General features: G+C 43.7%; 1 protein-coding gene across 11 annotated transcripts in view; it reads left to right on the top strand.

Annotated features, from left to right (window-relative positions):
• The window catches only part of LOC147115929 (beta-galactoside alpha-2,6-sialyltransferase 1-like), a 232320-nt gene that overhangs the window by 97688 nt on the left and 110265 nt on the right, over positions 1 to 24367 (top strand). For 5 of the 11 annotated variants that reach the window (XR_015078716.1, XR_015078715.1, XM_085990576.1 and 2 more), the window contains exons 2-3: positions 7807 to 8063; positions 14297 to 14379. The exons of 3 other annotated variants lie outside the window; for them this stretch is intronic. Coding sequence is in view for 5 of the 8 variants with exons in the window: in XM_085990576.1 (XP_085846702.1) it covers positions 8006 to 8063; positions 14297 to 14379 (141 nt within the window). In the remaining 3 variants the exon portion in view is untranslated. Of the gene's footprint in view, positions 1 to 4206; positions 4357 to 7806; positions 8064 to 14296; positions 14380 to 24367 lie in introns of those variants that run through there. 3 more of the 11 variants (XM_085990577.1, XM_085990571.1, XM_085990578.1) reach the window with 2 other exon arrangements.

The following is a 24367-nucleotide window of genomic DNA, read 5'->3' as shown; positions in this document are numbered from 1 at the left end:
AGTCTGTCTTTCTCATTTAGATGCTGACTGACCATTATGTATTTCCAGCATGTTCTGTTTTTCTAGCATTCATGGTTTTAACGCATTATATGTGTCATTCTGTGTTTTTTTTCTGGGAGATGAGTTCCACAACTGAAACTGGCTTGCGGCTATTTTGTGACCAGAGACTTAGCAAGTTGCACAGGAACCAATTTGGTTTCACTTTTTTCCAGTTTGCTGTCCTTCATTAAGGATATACTGCAATTCGAGAATTAATTTAAGGGCTGATCATTTTACAAAGTGACATATAACTGGAGTAAGTGTGTGTCTGAGTACTTGCCGATTAGTTACTTTGTCTGTCTGTATATCAGTATCTAAATATCGTCTGAACTTGTACATGAGATTGGGGATTGGCTTAGAATGGGGAACTCTTCTGGATGATATTGACCATGAGGAAAGATTTCCTCATCATTTCTTTTAAAACACAATTTTTCTAGAAATAACAAACTTAGGAAATCTAGGACAAATAAACACAAAATCTCCCACCGGTGATGGTAATTCTCAATGGTGGCTGATGAAATGAATGTTTGAAGTATATATAAAACAGCCATCTCGTAGCAGTGGGAGCAACAGTTGCTTCTGATGTGATTCCTGATAGGAGCGTTGATGTAGATGTGCTGGTATATTGGAATAAGACCTGTGTAATGCACAGTGGTATGGTTAACTTGTATACAAATAAGAACCATACATACAAACCTAGAAACTAGAAAAAGCTGACTGACAGCTTCAAAAAAGCTGATACATAAGAATATAAGAACATAAGAAATTGGAGCAAGAGTAGGCCATTCGGCCCTTCAAGCCTACTCCGCCATTCAGTAAGATCATGGCTGACCTTCTGCCTCAACTGCACTTTCCCGTCCTATCCCTTGATTCCATTGGTATCCAAAAATCTATCGATCTCTGTCTTGAATATACTCAACGACCAAGCATCCACAGCTCTCTGGGGTAGAGAATTCCAAAGATTCACAACCCTTTGAGTGAAGGAATTTCTCCTCTTCTCGGTCCTAAATGGCTGATTCCTTATTCTGAGACTGTGACCCCAAGTTTTAGACTCCTCAGCCAGGGGAAACATCCTCCCAGCATCTAACCTGTCAAGCCCCTTAAGAATTTTGTATGTTTCAATTAAATGACCTCTCGTTCTTCTAAACTCTAGAGAATTTACAACAACAACAACTTGTATTTATATAGCGCCTTTAACGTAGTAAAACGTCCCATGAGTATTATAAGACCCAAAATTTGACACCGAGCCACATAAGGAATTATTAGGGCAGATGACCAAAAGCTTGGTCAAAGAGATAGGTTTTAAGGAGCATCTTAAAGGAGGAAAGAGAGGTAGAGAGGCGGAAAGATTTAGGCAAGGAATTCCAGAGCTTAGGGCCTAGACAACAGAAGGCACGGCCACCAATGGTGAGCGATTATAATCAGGGATACTTAAGAGGACAGAATTAGAGGAGCGCAGGTATCTCTGGGGGGTGGGGGGCATTGTGAGGCTGGAGGAGATTAGAGATAGGGAAGGGTGAGGCCATGGAGAGATTTGGACACAAGGATGAGAATTTTGAAATCGAGGCATTGCTTAACTGGGAGCCAATGTAGGTCAGTGAGCACAGGGGTGATGGGTGAATGGGACTTGGTGCGAGTTAGGACACAGGCAACCAAGTTTTGGATGACCTCAAGTTTATTTAGGGTAGAACGTGGGAGACCAGCCAAGAGTGCATTGGAATAGTCAAGTCTAGAAGTAATAAAGGCATGGATAAGGGTTTCGGCAGTGGATGAGCTGAGGCAAGGGCGGAGACGGGTGATGTTACGGAGGTGGAAATAGGCGGTCTTAGTTATGCTGCGGATGTGTGGTCGGAAGCTCATTTCAAGGTCAAATATGACACCAAGGTTGCAAATAGTGTGGTTCAGCATCAGACAGATGTTGGGGAGAGGGATGGAGTCAGTGGCTAGGGAACTGAGTTTGTGGCAGGGACCGAAAACAGTGGCTTCGGCCTTCCTGATATTTAATTGGAGAAAATTTTTGCTCATGCAGAACTGGATGTCAATCAAGCAGTCTGACAATTTAGAGACTGTGGAGTGTCGAAAGAAGTGATGGTGAGGTGGAGCTGGGTGTCGTCAGCGTACATGTGGAAACTGACGCTGTGGTATTGAAGAAAGAAAGGCCTAGTCCAATTCATTAAGAAACGGATCTGAGGGGAAGAGGGCCGGGCCGGGTGATTTTTGTCAACAAATGCTGAATGGCAGCTGAACACTAAAGTACAACTTACAGAGAAAAGGTGATATTAAATGCGGTAGCCCGAGAGTTTTCATGAGATATACAAGATATGTATTTTGAATGAGTTACTGGTATCAGTTGAATATGAACATTGGTACAGCTTCTGCTGCAGCAACATGCAAAACCATTAATTGTCACGCAGTGGCAGGTAAATCGGGACAGCAGTTTCCTTCCCCTTCACCATATTATCTGTAATATCTTGACAATTTTCTCAAGCTGTTTTTTCTCCCCTCTGCTTTCTGTTATCTCACCGAATGGCAATTATTCATGTATGATCCTTGAATGGTAAGTGTGGGGTGGGTGGAGGGCATCAAAACTGATCTGGATTCTGTCCTCGCTCAACATCCACAATCCATACATTGGCACTTCCAACAGGGGTGGGCAGGAACCGGGTTCATTTTAGCTCCTCGCTGCTGCTTTGGCTGAAATTAGCTGCCCCCTCTGTCTGGTCTGGCCTACAAGTGACTCAAGTCCCACAATATATGGTTGGTTAACTTTTAATGCAGCCTAGAAGTGGCCTAGCAAGCTGCTCAGTTACAAAATAATCATCACTCCCTTCTCAGGGCAGCTGGGGATGGGCATTAAATGCAGACCTGTCAGTGTTGCCCACATCCTGACATCAAATTAGAAAAACATGACAACTTCCTGGCATTTATGGCTAATAAGTTCAGTAAGCCATTAAAAGAAGATATACAAAGTTTTCAGTCTCAACATGATCAAGAATCTTCTCCATAAATTTTTTCTAATTAAAATAAATGTGATTTACATTAATGTGTGCCCTTGTGAAATAATTAGCTTATATTTTTTTATAAAGGACAACAAAAAAAGATGTTGCAGAGCACCCCATAATTTACTTTTTTAAATTCATTCCTGGGGTGTGGGCATCGCTGGCAAGACCAGCATTTATTGCCCATCCCTAATTGCCCTTGAGAAGGTGGTGATGAGCTGCCTTCTTGAACCGCTGCAGTCTATGTGGTGAAGGTACTCCCACAATGCTGTTAGGGAGGGAGTTCCAGGATTTTGACCCAGCGATATATTTCCAAGTCATGTTGGTGTGGCACTTGGAGGGGAACCTGGAGGTGATGGTGTTCCCATGCACCTGCTGCCCTTGTCCTACTTCTGCTCCTATTTCTTATGTTCTTATGTCAGTAATCAGTTAGCGACAGCTAAATACGCTTCCTGTTCAGGAGAAAAGGTTGCGGATGAGCTTCCTGATCAGGAGCAAGGGTCAGCGAGGGGTCGGGGAAAAAATAGCAACTCATGATTTCTATACCAAATCTCATGATTTTTAAGAGCTTGTCTCCTGATTTATGAGGCGGTGTGATTGCCAATACTGAAACTGACCGCGTGAACACAACCATTTTCTATAGTCAGTTCACATTTCTACTTAGCTGAAGATGGGGTGCTGTTACATCCTGAAACACTGAAATGGGAAGAAGTAGTAATGTGATTCAGTCCTTTTGTTATTCCATTGAATAGAGATGGGCCATGCCTATACTTTTTCCGTTTGCATCCTTTTTCAGATCTCCCTGTGCAACATAGCAAACTTCTTCAAGGTCGACCTTGGGGTTCCACATTTGCAATTCAACAACGTAGCATAAACACTAGCGTGCTTTGTCTGCATGCAGATTTAGGCTCCATTAGCTGCAGCTTTTTGCACCCGTTTTAATAGCACTCGCCAGTCAGATTAAGCTTCCATCCTGTGCTGTTAGATATTAACAATAGGCCTTTAGTGCTGCATTTAGTGCTGAAAAGGAAATAAATTGATTTTACTTCATCCGCAATTTTCCTACCCATTTTCTCTCTTCCTCCTCCCGCACCCCCCCCCCCCCCATAGAGCTGATGATTCATGGGTATCAATTATTATACAAGGCGCCTCCTGCAAGCCATTTTCTCTGCTGGTTTAAGCCGTTGCTGGTTTGCTGTCCAGCTTCTGGAGATATAAATAAGGGGATTCCTGTAAGCTTAGGCTGTCTGGAGAGTTAAACAGGATCAATGAAAACAACTATGGATGAAGCCAGACCCACTCTTCTGAAGTACACAAGGTACGGAACAGTGTACAACACTTTAAGTGTGCTATTTTGGAAACATTTTCTCTGGCTATTTGCAGCACATTACAGTTTAAAAAAAATGTAGATGGAAATTGGTGTGACATTGCTACATTTGGGTTATGAACATGTTGAAAGTACTCCTAAACATTGCAGAAAATTTAGTAAATATCTGAGAAACTGCAATGCAATAGATTCTTTAACGGTTTTAAAGAAGGAATGATTTCCTGTAAAACTATTGGCAGTTTTTTCATTTGCGAAAGAACAAGGAGAGTAAAACTCAATTTCAGTGGGGGTGCAGAACGGGCAGTAGCAGTTTGGCCGCCTGTTATATGCCCCACATGATTTTCCTTCCTGTTGACTTCACTGCACAGGAAATTCGGGCAGAGTGCATAACAGGCTCCTGAGCCGCTACCACTGATTTTGCGTCACTGCCAAAGTTGAAGTCACCCTCCAAGGGTGTAAACAGCACTGTGTTGTGGTATGTCATGTTCATCATGACATTGTGAAGAAATATGTAATGCCTGCTTCCACAGTGATGAAGGCTGTCGCTATTTAATACCAAAACGGAAAATGCTGCAAACACTCAGCAGGTCAGGCAGCACTTGTAAGAGAGAACAGAGAAGCTGGCTTTCTAGGTGTGGGTCCATTCTCAAAACCTTCCTCCTTATTTAAATGTAACCGTTTGCCTTGTGGAATACTGTAGATCTTCTCTGCATGAGTATCTTTTGCAGCCACAAGAAAGGGACGTGAGCGACCCATTCCAAAGAGGATGTATAATAATATCCTGATTAACCTGCTGGAAAATTCCAGTATTCCTGGACTGGCTGTTCAGCTCACACAGTGTAACACTGAAACATATTAATATAAGTCTGCACAGTGGTCAGGAATAGTTTGATTCTTTTAATATCAAATATTAAAGCTACAAATTTTAAATAAAATTTTTAAGACATATTTTCACCTTTTTTTGTTTTCTCTTTTCCTTTTCACTATTTCTTTTTCTCTCTTCTCTCTAATATTTACCCTTTGATCCTGTCCAATACAATCTAAACTATTCTATTTAAAGAAAAAAATTAAACGAACTCAATTACCTTTCTTTCTGTCCTCCATTTTGGAGATGAGAACAACACTGAAAATATTGGCCTCTGCTTAGCTGAACATTAGTTCTAAAAGCTTATTTTTTCATTTCGTTAATGCCTAGATATGAGGAGATGCATCTTGATGTGATTTCCACATCAGATGGGGCCCTACTAATACTAGACGAGGTACCGCAATCCTGCATTAATACTGCCATCATATTTCAACAAGATAACTCACCCATGATATGCTAAGGGTTAATGAGGAGGCCATAAACAATGCAGTTGTAATGTCCAATATATAGGTAATATATTGTTTTCTGAATATTCTGAGATTGTCACACGCTGGTACATAGGTTATCAACAATCTAAGAAAACAGGTTAACATCAGTTGTACGGTGAGTGCAAAAGTAGAGAGTAGATTATCTAACTGGCATTACTTTAATGCTAATGTTAACTTCTTTAAAATAAATCAGTTAACACCACATTTAAATGTTGCTGGTTGGGAAATCTAAGCTCCAGTCTCTGAAACTTGCAGTCTCTGTGTAGGTTGTGTGCATCTCTTAAAAAAAATACCAAGATATTAAATAGATTATAGTCAGAGAGTGTGCTGTTGCAATTCTATTGTAAGATGCTATTCTTATTTAATTTTTTTTGATGTTTCAGAAAAGCTTTAGATCTGGAATTAATCTATAATTTCAAGTTGTAGATTCATCTGAACTAAAAACGGATGGGCTGACTTTTCAGTTGGCAGGTGCCACATTTTTTTACTGGCACCAGTGACAGTGCCTGGACAACGGCATGCAGACATAATTCAGTCCACATTTTATAGGCATACATTCTGTCCATGTTTTATAATGTTTCTTTTTCTGTGTCTTGGCAATAACTTAATAAATGTATGTGCCTTCACTTCTGCAATTGTGCCTTCACTTCTGCAATTTAACTTGGAATCCAGCCCAGATTGATGGGGTGAAGGTGCTTTACTTCAAGGCTGCATAGCTTCTATGAGATACAAGATTGATTAGTTCCTAATGGGTGTGGGCCAACAGAATAAAACTGTCCTAATTTTGTACTAAATTGGCAATGCCATTCAGAAACTACAGAGATGGCTGGCGGGAGAAATGGAAATGGTGCAGTGGGGGAGTTCTGATGAAAGGTCATCGACCTGAAACATTGGCCCAGAAATTCGGGTCGGGGGCTTCCCGCGGGTGCAAGCCCCCGACCTGCACTTATCTTGCACGCCAGCCGTTGAGCTGTGAGCCCCCGTGGAATTCCGATCCGGGGCCTGGTCCAGCTGCCGGCGTGCAGTGCTTGCGTATCCCAGGGGCGCAGTTAGTTCGATGCGTCCCCTGGGATCACGTGGGCCATGGGGAGCCAATCGGAGCAGGGAATGCTCCATTCATAAGTCTGACAGGAAGTGCTGTCAAGACTTATAAATACTACGGCCCCAAAATAGCACTAAATCTTCAAATACATTTTTTTAAATCACATTTAAAAAAATAAACTATAAATTACATGAAGTAACTATTTTAAACAATAATTTAAATTTTTAAATAAAATAATGTTGTTTTCTAACGGGGCTAAAAATAAACTTACCTTGCTTTAAAGTATTTAAAAATAATAAACCTGTGGAAAAAACGTTTCAATTTTAATTAATTCACCACTTACCTTGTAAAAAGCAGGCCTTATGCCTGCTTTTTACATTTCTAAATTCTGCAGGCTTACGTTCCCGGGAAAACCTGTAAAAAAAGACCGAAGTTCGATGCGCACGCGCAGCCCCTCCTGCGCACGTGTTCGACCTCTGAACCCCTTCGTTCAGAGGAACGGAAGTGCTGGTTTCCCGCGCATGCGCAGTGCATGCAGGAAACCGGCACTCCATTGGGCCTACGGGTGAGTACCCGTGCGTACTCACCCGTGGAGACCCGAATTTCTGGGCCATTAACTCTGTTTCTCTCTCCTCAGATGCTGCCTGACCTGCTGAGTATTTCCAGCATTTTCTGTTTTTATTTCAGATTTCCAGCAACTGCAGTATTTTGCTTTTGGGCAGTGGGGGGATGTACCCCTGAGGGTGGGTAAAATGGAGTACAATACCTGACCTGTGGGTTATTGATGGTGACAAGGAGGCACAGCAGTTTAGCCCACTGTCTTTTATCCACTGGTATTTATGTTTGAATCCAGCCCAGACTGATGTGATGAAATGTAAAATGAGTTCTCAACCCAGTTCACAGCACCAAACTACCCACCAACTGGCATTTCACTCAGCCAGAGGATGGTTGGCATAGTGTGTGGGGAAAAATAATTTTGTTTTAATAAGTGTGTCATGCTGAAGTGAAGGGACAAACCTTTTTTTCTCTTGGAATGATCCATACAGAAGGCAATAATGTAACGCGTCATCATTGCAACAAAAAAGCTAAGACTCTCTTCCGACTGCCATCCCTCCGCAAAAGGTGACAAACCCCCTTCATTTATAAACATACAAAAAGAACTGTGAGAAAAGACCATCGAACCCATCACTGCTCATCCTGTCGAGGGATAGTGTGACCTCCTGCACTGGTCTCCCCAGCCTCTCAATGCTGACTCCTGGAGAAGACCCAAAAACCCAGGGGAAAAAACTGTGGCCAATTCCAGGTAAACTCTGAGGGCTGGATTTTGCGGGGGGTCAGTGGGCGTGATCGGTGGTGGGTCGGCTGGGAAAGTTTTTTTTCCCCAGCAGGTCGGGAATCACAGAAACCCCACAGTGCAGATAGAGGCCATTTCGGCCCATCGAGCCTGCACCGACACATATCCCACCTGATCCCCGTAACCCGTACACCAACACATATCCCACCCTATCCCCGTAACCCCACGTATTTAATCCCCTAACACTAAGGGTCAATTTATCATAGCCAATCAACCTAACCCGCACATCTTTGGACTCCCCTGTGAACCCGCCGCCATATGCTGAGCAGACCCGACACACGATAAAAGCATATGGAGGGAGTCATGGGAGAGCCTGGGTGCAGCCCTGCACCTCTGTGCAGTGCTTGTCAGTGTTTGCAGCACCTCAGTGCTGTAGAACACAGACAGCAGAACTGTCAAATGAAAGTTGGCCATGGTCCCTTTAAGGAAACAGGCTGATGACGCATCATCAAATGACGTCACCAGACCCGCTTCCTCTAATTGGCCGTGAAAAGCACTGGACGTACTTAACAAGCCCAATCGGGAAATTCATTTCAGAGGCCGGGATGGAGACTGTAGTGGGGTCGGGATCCACCACCGACCCGCCGAGGTCAGCAAAATCATGGCCTGAGAAATTTCTCCCTGATTCTATAAAACATTCAAGCAAGCTCCAGGAGATCATGAACTTATCTAACTCATAACCATCCTCGCCAATACCCTACAACTTTCTTCTCACTCAAAGTCCTGACAAGTCCCTTCTTAAGAAATTTTAATGTATCCTACTTATCACATCTGGCAGGTTGTTCCTGAGGGCAACAACTTACTAAAGTGAAAGAAATCTCCTGGGAACTAACATGACACTTTGCCTACTTTTTAATAAGCATGTCTACTCCTACCATGACTTTCCATTTTGAATATCTTGTGCAAATCCATTATATCCAATCTTTTCATAATTATGAAAACCTCAGTCATCACCCATATGCTTACATTTATCAAAATGAATAGCCCTAGTTCTCTAAACAATGGTTGTAACAAAGAGACCTAACTTTAGCTATCATAAGTGTTCCCTTCTTCTGCATACTCAATTTTTATAAACATATATGAGTGACCGAAATTGAATGCTGTTCTCCAAGTGTAGATCTACCAAAGCTTTGTATAATTGAAGTAATAGCAAAATACTGCAGAAGCTGGAAATCTGAAATAACAACAGGAAATACTGGAAACACTCAGCAGGTCAGGCAGCATCGAGGAGAGAGAAACAGAGTCGACATTTCGAGTAGGGGACCCTTCGTCAGAACTGGAAAAGGTTAGAGAAGAGGATTTTTAAGCAGGGGCAGGGAGGAGGGGAGAAAAGAACAAGCGTGACCCCGAGCTTCTAGTCGCCTGCCACTTTAATTCTCCCCTCCACTCCCACTCTGATCTCTCCGTCCTCGGCCTCTTACACTGTTCCAACGAAGCTCAACGTAAGCCCGAGGAACAGCACCTCATCTTTCTATTAGGCACTTTACAGCCTTCTGGACTCAACATCGAGTTCAACAATTTCAGACTATAACCTCGGCCCCTGTATTTCTTTATATTTTTTCTCTTGTTTTCTCACATGGTAGCTGTTAATGATGCTGCCATCATCATTCACACCTCATCTAGAGTCATCTTCTGTTTCTTAACTTGTCCCATTACCATTTGCTTTTGCCTTGCACCATCATCCCTTTTGTCAGTCAATTTCTCCTGCCTTCCATCCTATCACAGACCTTCCCTTTTGTTGTTTCCTCCCCTCCTCCCTGCCCCTGCTTAAAAATGTCTCTTCTCTAACCTTTTTCCGTCCCCGACTCAAAATGTTGACTCTGTTTCTCTCTCATTGACGCTGCCTGACCTGCTCAGTGTTTCCAGCATTTTCTGTTGGGATAATTGAAGTGTTGTGTTTTAGTTTTGTTCTTTTACTTAGCTGAATATGCTGGACCCGACTTGCTTTCCCTAAAGCTACTTGACAGTTCTTGTGACAACTCACATGATTGCCCCAAATCACTTTCCTGTTGTTACTTTTAATGGGCATGCATGCAAAGAATAGACAGTGCATTAAATTTCCTGGCTCCATGTGCATAACTCAACACTTCACATTAAGTGACATTTGCCCTTTTATAGGTTCAGTCAGATAACTTATTTAAATGAGCTTGCTATTTATTAATCTCCACCTTATTGCCAACTTCTTATAACCCACATCTCTTAATGGGTATGCCTAATTATTGCAGTATTCTGCAGGTGTTTGTTTATAGTATCTCGTAGAGTTCCTGTGTTCCTTACGGCTGAATTTGGCTCACTAGCCTGTCGTTGCCAAGGCCTGATTTTTTTTTCATGTTTTAAGTAACACGAGCCACCATCCAATCCCCAAGAACCATTCCAAATCACAATAGAAATATCAACCAGTGTTTTGCATATGACCTTTGTTTCTGTGAGGATGCCTTGAATCAGGTCCTGCAGCAACTATCCAACTTAAATCCATTAACTTTTGCTGACACCAGGTAAAATATTGGTGTTCCATTTTTGGGTTTTCACAGTGGATATTTTACTTGGGTTCAAAATTAATGATCACTCCCATAAGCAGACCTCACATTCCTTATGAACCAGACTGTGCCTTTACCTTCCCAGTATCTAGGTAAATGTAGTGAGATGTTTTGGCTTACTGGAATACATCACATGCCACCACAGGATTCCTGCCACAAACCAACAGACAAGTTTATATAATAATAATATTACTAAATGGGTGAATGAACACTGTTCAATACATGGAGTATATTTACAGCAATTACAAGCTCCACTGTTCTCTTCACTGTTAAAACAACACAGGCATTTCTTCTGTGCTATCTCAACGTAAAATTAATTCTTGAAACACAGTCACTCACTTCTTGTTTGGCAAAATGCCACAATGGAGCCACTGATTTAGCTCGGTGTCTCTGCCGGGTTTAGGCTGACTGCTGACTGGCACAGTCATTTATATCATTCAAAATCCTTTGAAGATGTACTGAAACAAGTAGACAACTGTATGTCTCATAATTAGATTAGATTAACAGCCATTCGCAGGTTGTCATTTACATGGGATGTTTTACCACACAAATACATATGCCATTTACAGTAAAGTTCAAAGACACCTTTCAGCCAGCTTGTCTGTACTTGTCAAGCTTGACTAAATTGAATAGAATGACTTCTAAATAGAAGTGTTTCAAGTAGTTCTTCTCAGAAATAATGCATTTGAAGAGGCCCTTTCATATCCCACTCTAATGTATGTTCTATGCAGGTTGACAAATCCCCTCAAAACAACTAAGTACAACTTTGTGTACTGTAGCCAACAATAAAGGCCACGATTTCCCCAACCTCGGCGTGTCCGTGCGGGTCCCGACACCACTGCTGGCTACAGCCCACTGTGTAAAATGATTTTACGTTGATTGGGCTTGTGAAGCCTGCCCAGCACGTTTGCCGGCCAATTGAAGGAAGCGGGTCTGATGACACTATTTGATGACATGTCATCAGCCAGTTTCCTTAAAGGGACCATGCGCAAATTAATTTTGACGGTTGTGCTGTCTGTGTTCTGCAGCATTGAGGTGTTGCAAACACTGACGAGCACTGCACAGAGGTGCACGGCTGCACCCAGGCGCTCCCATGACTCCCTCCATATGCTTATGGAGGGAGTCATAGCACGCAGGGAGGTTCTCTTCCCTTCCAATGGGCGGAAGAGACCTACACGGGAGACCAATGCAGCCTGGTTGCACATTGCACAGGAGGACACAAGCAGGGATGTCGTCAGGACGACCAGGCTGCAGTGGCGCAAACCCTTCAATGATCTCAGTAGATCACAAAACGTTACTGCAACGCCACACTTAACCTCATCCTGTTGTGCCACTCCTCACATCCCCATCACTCTGCCTTCCCTACTCTACTCCTGCACATCCTTACTCACACCAACTTACCTTGCACCTCCACCCATCCCTCTCTATCTACATTATTATTTCCCCATCTCACTAGCCACCCCTCACACTTGCCCTCATCCTAGCCCAATCATGCCAACTAACAACACACAAGGGTAGGCACTTGGGTGTTTTAGCCAATGTTCATGTAAAGTTTCTGTTAATGTGGTGTCAAACATTGAAACCTTTATTTTCAACACCTTTGCGTTCTTGGACAGATCTGTGTGCAACTTTGAAGGTGGCTTAGTGAGTTGCAGTTAATGGTGAGACATAACGGTACCCCCCCCCCCCCCGCAATGGTGATGAGTGTGAAAGGAATGGCTTGGGCATTGTACTGATACTTTATGGTGTTGGTGTTTGGTGGAGCCAACCTGGTGCATCATGTGGTAGCCAGGGTGTACAGCGTCGAGTGAAGTAAATCTGGTCATGGTGAGGCCATCCCTGGGGTCCCGGGCAGTATTGTTGTTGGATGTTGATGATCTCTGTCCTGTGCAGCATCAGTTGATTGCAGAGAACGTTGTGATTGTTGTTGGGGCTGCTGGTGTTGGGGCTGATCGTGGTGGGTTTCTGAGGACCAAGGTGAGAGAGTTTCAAGGGCACCCATGTTGGTGGAATGGATGGCAGGTGCGGTTGAGATGACAGAAGTGAGCTGTCAATTGAGAGAGGTTGTTCCAATGAGTGACACGGGATAGAGAGTTTGCTCCAAACACTTGCAACCTGCATAAAGCTCCATCTGTCTTCCAAATGCAGTAAGCAACAGCTTCTGAGCTTGGAAAGTGAACAGCTGTAAGATGGGAGCTTTTATAGCACATTTGCAGCTGTCAAGTAATGAGATGATCCCATGGTCATATAACTTCAGACCTCCTTACATGATCCCCTGAAGGGATAATTACTAGTCCTAGCCCTTTTCAGGCTACCCCAGATCAGGCGTATTCCCCAGACGTTCACCTTCAACTAAAGTTAGAGATAGCCGAATTCTATAAAATGCTTAATTGGGTCTAAAGGTTCAGGCTATCTCTCTCTAAAGGAAAGGAATGACTTGAAGATGTTACCATCTTCCAGATAGCACTTTTAATAAGTTTAACTAGACTGTAACCTTCCGGATATTATGAGGGTCCGGAAAATTCCCCCAGAATCTGCAACTCCTCACCAAAGAGTGTACAGATATTGAGTTTGCGAGTTTGATACAGAAATACTATTAGACAATTCTAAAAATATATAGAGTTATTTAAGAGCCGACATACAGTTAACAGCTGATGAGTCAATCATGACTTTAACAGTTCAAAATACAATTAGCTTACATTTTTTATTCTCAAGAGATCCTTATTCTCAAATCTTAACTTCGTTACATTTATACATTTCTAATGCAGAATATCCACCAAAATCAATTAAGAGTACCTCTCGATCCCCGAGCCTCAAAGAACTAAAAACTTATAGAGCCTGCCTCTGAAGTTGAGAATCGCTTGCCCTTTCCAACGACTTCTGACTTTCCATCTGAAAAGCTCCATTTTTATACCTTTTTTTAGTGGTTTAGTCATTTCTCTATTGAATTCTTTTCTGTTCTTACTGTCATTTCAGCTGCCAACTCTCAGAATCCTGTCTATTGTTTAGGTGTTCAAAATGTATCATAAAAAACGGTTCTAACTTATATATCTATTTGATGCCATTTTTATCGAAGACTTCCATTCAATTCTAAAATCACCCAGCTGTTTGGAAGCAAACGTCGTGACTCCTATGTGTTCCAAGTTCAACACAAACACAATGTGATTGCTTGGTGTCATCTATTGAAGTCATATTTTCAAAGCCTTCTGTAGGTATCTTTTACAACATGTAAATTGAAAACACTTCAACCGAGTATTTACTTGTTTTCTAGCTATCTCAGTGGTTATACCACAGACGTCGTGTCTGCTTGTTTCATTTGATGTGATATTATGAAGGCATATGATTGTTTAATGTTCTAAGTTTCTGTTTCCTGGAGTGTTAGTTTATAACACTTTAAACTGGGCAATGGTATTGTGTTTCTCCCAAACTGCAGACTTTCTGGAAACGCCAATGGTTTGCTTCAATAGGGCCATTGTTTTATTGTCAATTTCCCATTTCAAAAGCTTGTGTGGTGTTTACAACTTTTGTGTTAACACTTCATCTTATCTCCGAAGCCTGTATTCTGTTTACAGCCTGTGTCATTGAGGCTTTTAGATTTTTAAACCCAGTTTTCATGTTTTAATAAAGTCAAAATTCCGTTCATAGGATGGTGTATCTCTTGGAATATGGCTATTTCCTTTACACCCCAAGCAGCGTGGACCCTGTGGGTTATCTTGCAAAGTGGTAAGGTGAGTTCAAAATACTTTTTAATGGGCTGTTAACAAGGCCATAATGACCTGAATTGCCTCCCCTGCCGCTGCGTCTTGGGTCTGCTCGGCGCTGACAGACCCGACATCTGGGAAAGTCACGTGGCAGCGGGTTGACAGCGGGATCCCGACCCGCTGTCAAAAAAAAATTCCCACTCGACCCACCACCAAACCCACCTGCTGACCCCCCGAAAAATTCCCCCCAGAGTTCATCATGATGGGCAAAAATGTATATTTTTTATCATAGATTGCTCCAATTTATTAATTTGACCTAAACGGCTATCCTAGAAATCTGGGATTGCCTTATTGTCTTCATAAGTGAAAACAAATGTAAAACATCTATTTAACTTATTAACCATATATCTTTATCTTCATTTATAATCAGGACTGACAGGCACAGTCTGGGTCTTGACATAACTAAACAATGCCTTACCATAGCCCCTCCTATTTTCCACTATCCTTTTTCCCAATGTTTTTAAAATTGTTTTTCAATCTCTTGAGCTGCTGTTTACGTTTTTTTTCTATTTTCATCACAACCTGATTTTGTTTTTGCATCATTCAGAGAAAGAATTTGCATTTATATAAAATATTTTGCAGTCTAGGACATCCCAAAGAACCTCACAGCTAATTAAGTAGTTGCTTTTGTAATGTCGGTAATAGTGGCAGCCAATTTGCGTACAGCAAGGTCACAGGAACAGCAATGAGATAATGACCAGATAATCGGTTTAGTGATGTTGGTTGAGGGTTAAATGACAGCCGGGGCACCTGGGGAACTCCCCTGCTCTTCATAGAATAGTGCCATGGGATCTTTTACATTCACCTGAGGGGACAGACGGGACCTCGGTTTAACATCTCATCCAAAATATGGTACCTTCGACAGTGTAGCACTCCCTCAGCATTGCACTGAAGTGTCAGCCTAGATCACGCGCTCAAGTCTCTGGAATGGGGCTTGAACCCACGACTGTCCGACTCAAAGATGAGAATGCTATTACTGGGACAAGGCTGACACCTTAGCATAGCAAGTGTAGCTGTGAGCAGGTTCTTTCATCGACTTTATTCTTGCCATTAAGGAATTCCTTCAGTGACCCACTGTGGCCAGCAGTGCAATAGTTAATGTCATGATGCCGCTACTGATTTAAAGGGTTATTCAGGCTAACATGAAGTCAGCTGGTGTGTGGCAGTTGGAAGGAACAACTAAACAACCCTTGGCACTAACCTTCTGACTAAGAGGTGAGAGTGCAACCACTGAGCCAAGATTAACACGAAAGAACATGGTTTAGGTTTAATCCCTCCAGAACCTTCCTATTCAACACTGGAGACTTCATCTTAGTTTTAACTCTTCCTGTTTTCCTGTGGATATACAAGACCTCTATCTGCAATGTAAAAAAAAATGCCATTAATCCTTTGTATTGTAACAATGATTCCCCAGCAACAAACCCCAGTTCACCACCTCCCAAATTTTTCTTCATGTCTATAAATTTTGCTTTTCTGAAATTAGGTACTAAAATCAAATGATGCCTTATTTTACGTTACCTCATTTGTTTAAATCTAATGATACAATAATCACACTTTTTCCAGGGTTACATCCAAATCGGGATCACGTATCATTTCGGACTCACGACTGGATGTGAAGACTGGATGTGAAATCTAATAAGTTCTTCCCTCTGATACCATCCTTGATATGTTGAAGTAGCGCTCACTGATGGTCTCTATAATATTCCTCTCATTTACCTCCCTCCCCACTTGGCTATCCCATTTCAGGCCACCTTATAGATGGATAGTTGAAATCCCCCTTTATAATAACCTTAATCTTTTTCTGGTTTGCTAATTTGCTTACAAAGTTCTCTGTTTTCATCTGCCCGTTACCATGGAAACCTATACTGAATGCCAATTATCAACTTGCCCTTGAAACTCTCATGTATGCTTTTGTCATGTCTGTACTCAGTGCTCTCATAGCCAGCTTCCCATCCTCCACTCTCCATAAACTTCAGCTGATTGAAAAACTCTGCTACTCGTGTCCTTCATGCACGAAGTCCTACTCTGGTTCCTGGTCCCCCATACCTCAAATTTGAAATTCCATCCTTGTGTTTAACTCTATCCATTAGCCCCACCCTTCCCTTTCACTGTAACTTCCTTCAGCCCTACATCCCTCTCCCACCCTGAATTCTTGGTTCCTCTCACTCCAACCTCTTGCTCATTCCCCCGCCAATGGCAGCTGTGTTTTGAGCCACCTAAGCTCCACTCTTTTGAATTCCCCTCCAACCCCTTTGTCTCACCATTTCTTTCTAATCTTTTAAGACACTCTTTATAACCCCCCTACTTTGGCTCGGTGTCCATTCTCTTCTCTGTCAAGCACCTTGGAATGCTTTTCTACATTAAAGGTGCTATATAAATGCAAGTTGTTGTTATAGTACTTCTACTGGAAGGATTACAACAGTGTTGGTGTGAGAGACATTGGAGTAGATTTTCATCTGCCAGCTGCCCATTTCTTGCCTGAAAAAACTGTCAACCGGCAGTTGGAAATCTGTTGGGGACCTTGTGTGCCCATTTGCCCACCTGAATCAATTTTCAGGCAAGCCTTTAAATGGTTGCCCAGCACTCTTGCTCTACAAGTGCCGACAGTGGCATGATTGAAACTAGAAGCTGTAGCTGCAGACCTATGTCCCATGCTCCAAGGAGCAGCATGTTGTAGCGTTTCTGATAACAACAACCGCACACAAACCAGAAGATCCCCGGTTTGAATACTGGTTTGTGCTGAGTTAGCTGATCTTAAGAGTTAAGAGTGCTGAACTTGCTCTCGCTACTTCTAGACTAGACTAGGGAAGGGAAATTTCAGGCTACCTGCTCCTGATTACATGGGAAAGAAAGAAAAACTTGCATTTATATAGCGCCTTTCATGACATCCCAAAGCGCTTTACAGCCAATGAAGTACTTTTTGAAGTGTAATCATTATTGTAATGTAGGGTGCTTGATGTATAATGGGCGGACCATCCACTACTGCCTGTTTCATGCCCCTGCCAAAGGTGAATTTCACTCACAGTATCTTAAAACTTAGTGGTAGAGCTTTATGTGATTAAAATACCTTCCACTCATGAAATGAACTATGTTGACATTAGGCAAATTGCTGCCATGCACTACAGAGAAATGGTACTTAAGCCATTATGCTTTAGTTTGCATTCACACTGTAACTGTAGAGTCAGTGCAAAATAGCTTTGCTTCACATCAGTGCTATAGTTATAGTGTAAGTGCAATCTAATGCACGCTGGTGCTCAGGGAGCCCCCAGTGAAGACCCCCTCTAGCCTATCCTATAAAGTACTTGTAATGCCAGTCTCTGAGCTGGTGCTTTCTTCCAGCTCCTCAGACTCTGGTTGCTGTACATTTTCTTGACTTGAAAGGGAAGAGAGGGACAAGGATTAGTATTTAGTGTCGAGGATAGAGACGGATGAGTGACTGCTGAAAGCAGCTGCACTTTATCAGGTATAATGTGTGAGGGGGAGATCTCAGTGAGAAGGAATTGAATGAAATATAGCTAAGAACCCTGCAGGACATGACCTCCAGCCTCTACCTCACGAAGCAACCCCTCCCCCTTCCTACTATTGTTCACGAGCTTGCCCTGCAAGAAAGTAAGGGGAGTGTTCATGGTAGCCAAGTGAGATGCTTTGAGAGTGTGCATGTCAAGGTAGAATAGTGGTGCTGGTTTGTGACGGGTGGCAGAGGTGTGAAGACAGTAATAGTGAGGAGAGTAGAAGGTGCAGAGTGTGTGAGTAGGAGGAGAAGGAGGTGGAGTGAAGTGTGCTGCAGTGAATGGAGGAGAGTGCTGGTAATTGGGGGATGGAAGGTTTATGAGTGCTGGGGCTTCAGGCAGTGCAGTGTTATGCAGAGAGTAATGCAACATTATAGTTAGGAGTCATACAGCAACATCAACTTGCATTTATATAGCACCTTTAACGTAGTAAAACATCCCAAGGCACTTCACAGGAGCATTACTGTTGTGGAGTAATTTTAAATACTCAACACAAGTCTGATATCGCGAGTTCAAGCAGTCTTTATTCACACACGTGGGGAGACAGCCTGCTTCTGTCTAAGCCAAGCTTCTCTCAATTGTGATAGCAGTTGTCAGCTATTTATACATCCAAGTGGCGCGTTATACATTGTTCCTGCCTCTCTTCTAAAACATTGTATGTTACAAGATTGTTTGTCTAGTTCCTGTTAATACCAGGTGGCTATCAGCGCACCCTTGCCCTAATTTTGAGAATTGTTAACTCCATGTCTATTGTGGCCCGACTCATCGTCAGCTGCCTAAGTCATGTGGTTCCTGTTGCAGTTACCCCTCTGCACAGATACGCTATCTTGCGACATCAGCTGTTTCGCCACGTCTGTTGACCAGAACATTTTTAGTTTCTTGCAGCGTTTGCAACCCTGTGGTTACGTCCCGTGATTCTGTCTGGCAATGTTGCACCCTGCTTTCTTTGACCATTGCCTGTATAGAACCAAGCCCCCGTCATGCAACACTACTCTACACTAACTTTATTCTTTACTTTTCCCCTTTCAATTACCAAACAAAATTTGACACCAAGCCACACAAGGAGACGTTAGGACAGGTCAAAGAGGCAGGTATTAAGGAGCATCTTAAGGGAGGAGAGAGAGGCTTAGGGAGGGAATTCCAGAGCCTAGCGCCTAGGCAGCTGAAGGTAGGGCCATCAGTGGTGGAGTGATTAAAATCGGGGATGCGCAAGAGGGCAGACTTGGAGGAGCTCAGTGATCTCGAAGGGTTGTAGCACTGGAGGAGATACAGAGATAGGGAGAGGCGAGGCTATGGAGGGGTTTGAAAACAAGGATGAGAATTTTAAAATGGAGGCATTGCTGGACCGGTGGCCAGTGTAGATCAGTGAGCACAGGGGTGAACAGGACTTGGACTTAGCAACCCTGGTCAGGTTATTAAAAGTTTTCCTGCATTGCTGCCATGTCCTGGGGGTGATGCTCCAGATGCTGGCACATTCTGCCACTGCTGCCGAGCAGCTTGTCAGGATATCTTCCTGTTGCCTGGTGGGAAGAGGACATCCTTCCTCCTGCTGACCTCCTCCACCAAGACCTCCAGTGCTTCATCCGAGAAGCGAGAGGCCCTTGAAGCTTCTCCTTGGCCTTCCGATTGCCTGCAGCTGAAGTGCACCTCCACTTTAAGTGAATTCATGCTGTGTACCCTGTCCTTATAAACTGGATTGTAGTTGCCCTAATTTATTTCTTACAGGTAATAGAGATCAGTCTGGGCTAGAAGTTCACAAGCTAGATATCAGAAGTGAAAGAACAATTTGATTCTTTACCTAAAATAGTCTTTAATCTTTGTGCATTTTTTTAAACTTGCCATTCTGAGAAAAGGAAGTAAGCAAAGTGAAGTGAAACCAAAAATATCAGTAATTTCTCATTATGTTTATGATTAATTGGTTCTAGAAATGTTAATTGTTGCATTTAGACACTAATTATAAATAAAGATCAGTTTTGAACCTTTAAGGGAGAAAACTTCGGTTGCTTTGCGCCTCCCGTTAGCGCCCCTAGCGCCTGGAAATTCAGCGGGAGGTTAGCGGCGGCGGTAGCCAGTAGTGCCCCATGGCGCTACGCCTCCGGCAATGACGTCATCGCGTGCACAGTGCCCCGCTCGTGCTCCGGTCACAAACTTGGCTCGTGCCCCCTAACCTACTGCCGGACGCTATGTCCGACAAGGTCAGAGGGGCGTTTTTGCGGCCGGGGCGGCGATAATTAAAAGGCAGGTGCCGGGCGGCCCTTTTTTTGGGGGGCCGCCTGCCAACACCTGCCCCCTCTGGCCTCCTGCTGTGGGGCGCTGGCCGCGATCCGTCACCCCGCTTCCTGGTGGTCCAGCAGGGCCCCGGTGCGCACTGCGCTAGGCCCATCTCCTTTAATCGGGAGGGAGGCCTGTAGTACCACGGTGCTACGTGCTGACGCGTGTGGCGCTGCTGCACGTAGCACCGCGATATTCCATGGGAGCACCCCAAAAGGGAGGGGGCGCGCTTCCAGTAGCGCCCCACCTCCTGCCTGGGGCGCTACCCTTGAATTTCGGGCGCGGGGGTGCTAACTGTTTCAGGGCGCTAAAAGAAGTGCCCCGGCGAAGTTATCGCTCCAAAGGGGGCACGAGCCAATTTTTCCCCCATTAGTCTTTTTCATCTCGTCATCTCCTATGAGAGTAATAGAAAAGGACAAAATAAAACCACTGAATGAATTAATTGGTAGGAGGTGTCTGCTGCTTTGAAGAAAGGAAAACTAGTTTCTCTATTTGCTGATATTGATCTGGTAACTGCAACTAATTTTTGAACAATTGCTCCATAATTTTGTTTTTTGACTCCTCAATCTTTTAATGGCATCGTCTCTCAAATCACTCACTTAAAAAGAACTTGTGAAAGTAATGGGCAAGTACTGTTCATAGTGTATCACAGCAAGAAAAGTGAGGTCTGCATCTCCTAGTGTAAAAATGCTTTTAAAAATATGAGTTTTGGAGCTTATTCTATTCCTCCTCAATTTCTATGGTGCACCTTTAAGCCAGTGGGGTATAGGCACTGTATTAAAGAGGGAATTGAGAACATATGCCGAAAGAGATAAATGGCCGCTTTCAGGTTTTGCATATCACAAATTGCACGCGGTTAACATAATAAGGCAAAAACATTCTGTTTTTGCTGATCTTGTCAACTGCCAGCATGTGACCTTTGTCACCCACCCACACAGCAGGCTGCCTGCAGGAGCTCGAGTGCTGTTACTTTTTAAAGAGGCAGCTGTGGTTTAAAGGGCTGCATTATTGATTTGGTACAAAGCATGGTGAAGTGAAGGCACAGAGTGGCTACAAATGCAATCGGGTGAGTTTGCGCCAAGGTCGCCAGGTGCAGCAATTGAGGCATTGTGACGCAAAGCTGGTCAATTGAAAGCTGCCCTGTTTGCGCTCCAGGCTACCCTTTCAAGGGGGAAATGTAGACAAAATGCCTGACGCGAGGTGGTCGGGATTTTTATCAGTCCCTTTTCAAGTTTAATCTGGTGGCTTCAAAGCGCTTATCTGACTGAATCAACGGTGAGACTTCCGCAGCCGGAAAGAAAATGTGTTATTCTATGTGCAAAGTAAAGTAAATATAGTCACAGTTTTAGCACTAGATTTGCAAACTATTATTTTCTGCTATATGATCAGCGAGTATAATATATCAACTATTGTAAATATATGTTATGTTTCTGTTACAATTTGCTTGCCCTATTACTGTTCAATAAATGTGTTTGACAGATGGACCTAGAAATTCGGGGGTTGAGCGCCAACCATTAAGGGCCGTTTTGATGAAAAAATGGCGGCCAACTCGCTTCCAGCGGGTCGTGTGGCGGCTGCAATTTTTGGCAAGTTGGTAGCGCTGCCATTGCCAGCACTCGCTAGAGAAATGGAAATGAGGCTAATTGTGACATTAATGAGTGTGCAAAGCTCATTTGACATCCGATCTGCCATTTTTGACGTCGCCGTTCCACTTACCGCCCTCTTTTAATCATGACCAACTGACCAAGCGTTCAGCAGCAGGAACGATCCCCCCAGCAGTGCTATTTAAAGGGATCATCAACAACAACTTGCAGATGACATGGTTTCTCAGTTTTACTGGCTCTAGAATCATAGAATGGTTACAGCACAAAAGGAGGCCATACGGCCTGTCGAGCCCATGTCGGCTCTCTGCAAGAACACTTCAGCTAGTTCCATTTCCCCCCCGCCCCTGCCCTTTCCCGTAGCCCTGTAAATCTTTTTCCTTCAGGTACTTATCCAATTCCCTTTTGAAAGCTGCAATTGAGTCTGCCTCCACCACCCTTTCAAGCAGTGCATTCTAGATCCTAACCACTCGCTGCGTAAAAAAATGTTTTTCCTCTTATCGCCTTTGGCAAAAGAATCAATCATCTTAAATCTGTGTCCTCTGGTTCTCGACCCTTCCGCCAATGGGAACAGTTTCTCTCTATCTACTCTGTCTGGAACCCAAATGATTTTGAATACCTCTATCAAATCTCTCAACCTTCTCTGCTCAAAGGAGAACAACCCCAGCTTCTCTAGTCTATCTACATATCTAAAGTCCCTCATCCCTGGAAGCATTCTCGTAAATCTTTTCTGCACCCTCTCCAAGGCCTTCACATCCTTCCTAAAGTGCGGTGCCCAGAATTGGACACAGTACTCCAGTTGAGGCCAAACCAGTGTTTTATAAAGGTTCATCATAACTTCCTTGCTTTTGTACGCTATGCCTCTATTTATGAAGCCCAATATCCCGTATGCTTTTTTAACCTCTCTCTCAATCTGCCCTGCCACCTTCGACGATTTGTGCACATATACCCCCAGGTCTCTCTGTTCATGCACCCCCTTTAGGATTGTACCTTTTCAGTTTATATTGCCTCTCCATGTTCTTTCTACCAAAATATATCACTTCACACTTTTCTGCATTAAATTTCATCTGCCATGTGTCCGCCCATTCCATCAGCCTGTCTGTCATCTTGAAGTCTATCACTATCCTCCTCACTGTTCACTATACTTCCAAATTGTGTGTCATCTGCAAATTTTGAAATTATGCCCTGTACTCCCAAGTCCAAGTCATTAATATATATAATACTAGCTGGGGGGAGCCCGGCGTTGCCAGGGCTGTTTTGGGCCAGGCGGTTTAAATCGAGTCCCAGGCTTTCGGGCCTCTCTGTGTCCCTCTGTGAATCTGCTGCCGGGCAACATTTTAAATCGAGTCCCAGGCTTTTGGGCCCTGTCTGTGTCCCTCTCTGAATCTGCTGCCGGGCAACATTTCTACCTTTTTAATACCTTGAAAGATGAAAGTGAAAGTACTTATAAAACGTTTTTGGTAAATCTTATGTTATTTTTAAAAGAGATACTAACTTTTTCAAAGCTGGATGATCAAAGTAGTTTGAGCTGGAAGCTGAAGTAATGGCAGTGAAACAATGGCTGCCAGATCCCTGAGATGAAAACGATTAGTCACGCCCACACACACACAGGGGACCGTACTTTAGGATTGGTCAATCGTGACGGCACAGGATTGGTCGAAGCTTGACGTCAGTCAATCAATGCTAAGTAGCAGATAATGAGTTTAATTTTGAAGGTTTTTTGCATAAGGCGCGAACAATTTTCGTCCGACCGAAAAGTAAATACGCTTACGAGCGTCCCGGAAGCGTAAGCTTTCTTCGGAGGTAACGCGCGCGTAGGTACGCTGTATAACTTTCGAGCGCATAGCCGGACAGACGCACGCCCGAGGACAGACAGAAGGACAGACAGACAGATCGATTCCTTTATCTTCTATCTATATATATAAATCGGTACTTCTGTCTGTCATTCTGTCTGTCTGTCATCGCGTGTGCGTCTGTCGGGTATGCGCTCGAAAGTTACAGGGCGTACCTACGCGCGCGTTACCTCCAAAGAAAGCTTACGCTTCCGAGACGGTTTTAAGCGTATTTACGTTTCGGCCGGGCTAAAATCGCACCCGCGGTATCCCAAAAACCTTCAACGTTCCGCTCATTAGCATCTCATTATCCGCTCATTAGCGACAGAGTGACCTCGAGCTCGACCAATCGTACGCCGGGTTGCTGGCGTGTGCCGCCGGGCCAATCTGTGCATGTGTGGCCGGGCCTTATCGTTCTGAACCGAGGTGAGTCGCCGCCATCTTGATTCCAAACTTTTCCTTTCTTTTTCCCGCTTTCTGCGTCTTTAAAAGAAACGTTGCTTTTAAAACACATATTTAAAAAAAAAATGATTTAGAAACGAATTAACTTATCTAATCTCATTAATTTTCCTACCTTTCCCCGTTTTTCCAGATAGGCCTCGAAGCCTCGGCTTCTCCTTCGCACCCACGCCCGAGCTAGGCACCTCCCGGCCCCACTCGAAGGCTGGAGAGCCGAGCCTCAGCCCAGCGCCGCTAGGGTGCGCGCGCAGCAGGAGCTGAGACGCGGCGTCTCTCTCTGGCT

This window comes from Somniosus microcephalus, chromosome 6, assembly GCF_052327205.1.
Source record: "Somniosus microcephalus isolate GS21.2 chromosome 6, FLI_Smic_1.0, whole genome shotgun sequence".
Taxonomy (NCBI): domain Eukaryota; kingdom Metazoa; phylum Chordata; class Chondrichthyes; order Squaliformes; family Somniosidae; genus Somniosus; species Somniosus microcephalus.
Note: the sequence above shows the minus strand (reverse complement) of the source record. Positions and strands in the feature narration are given on the sequence as shown.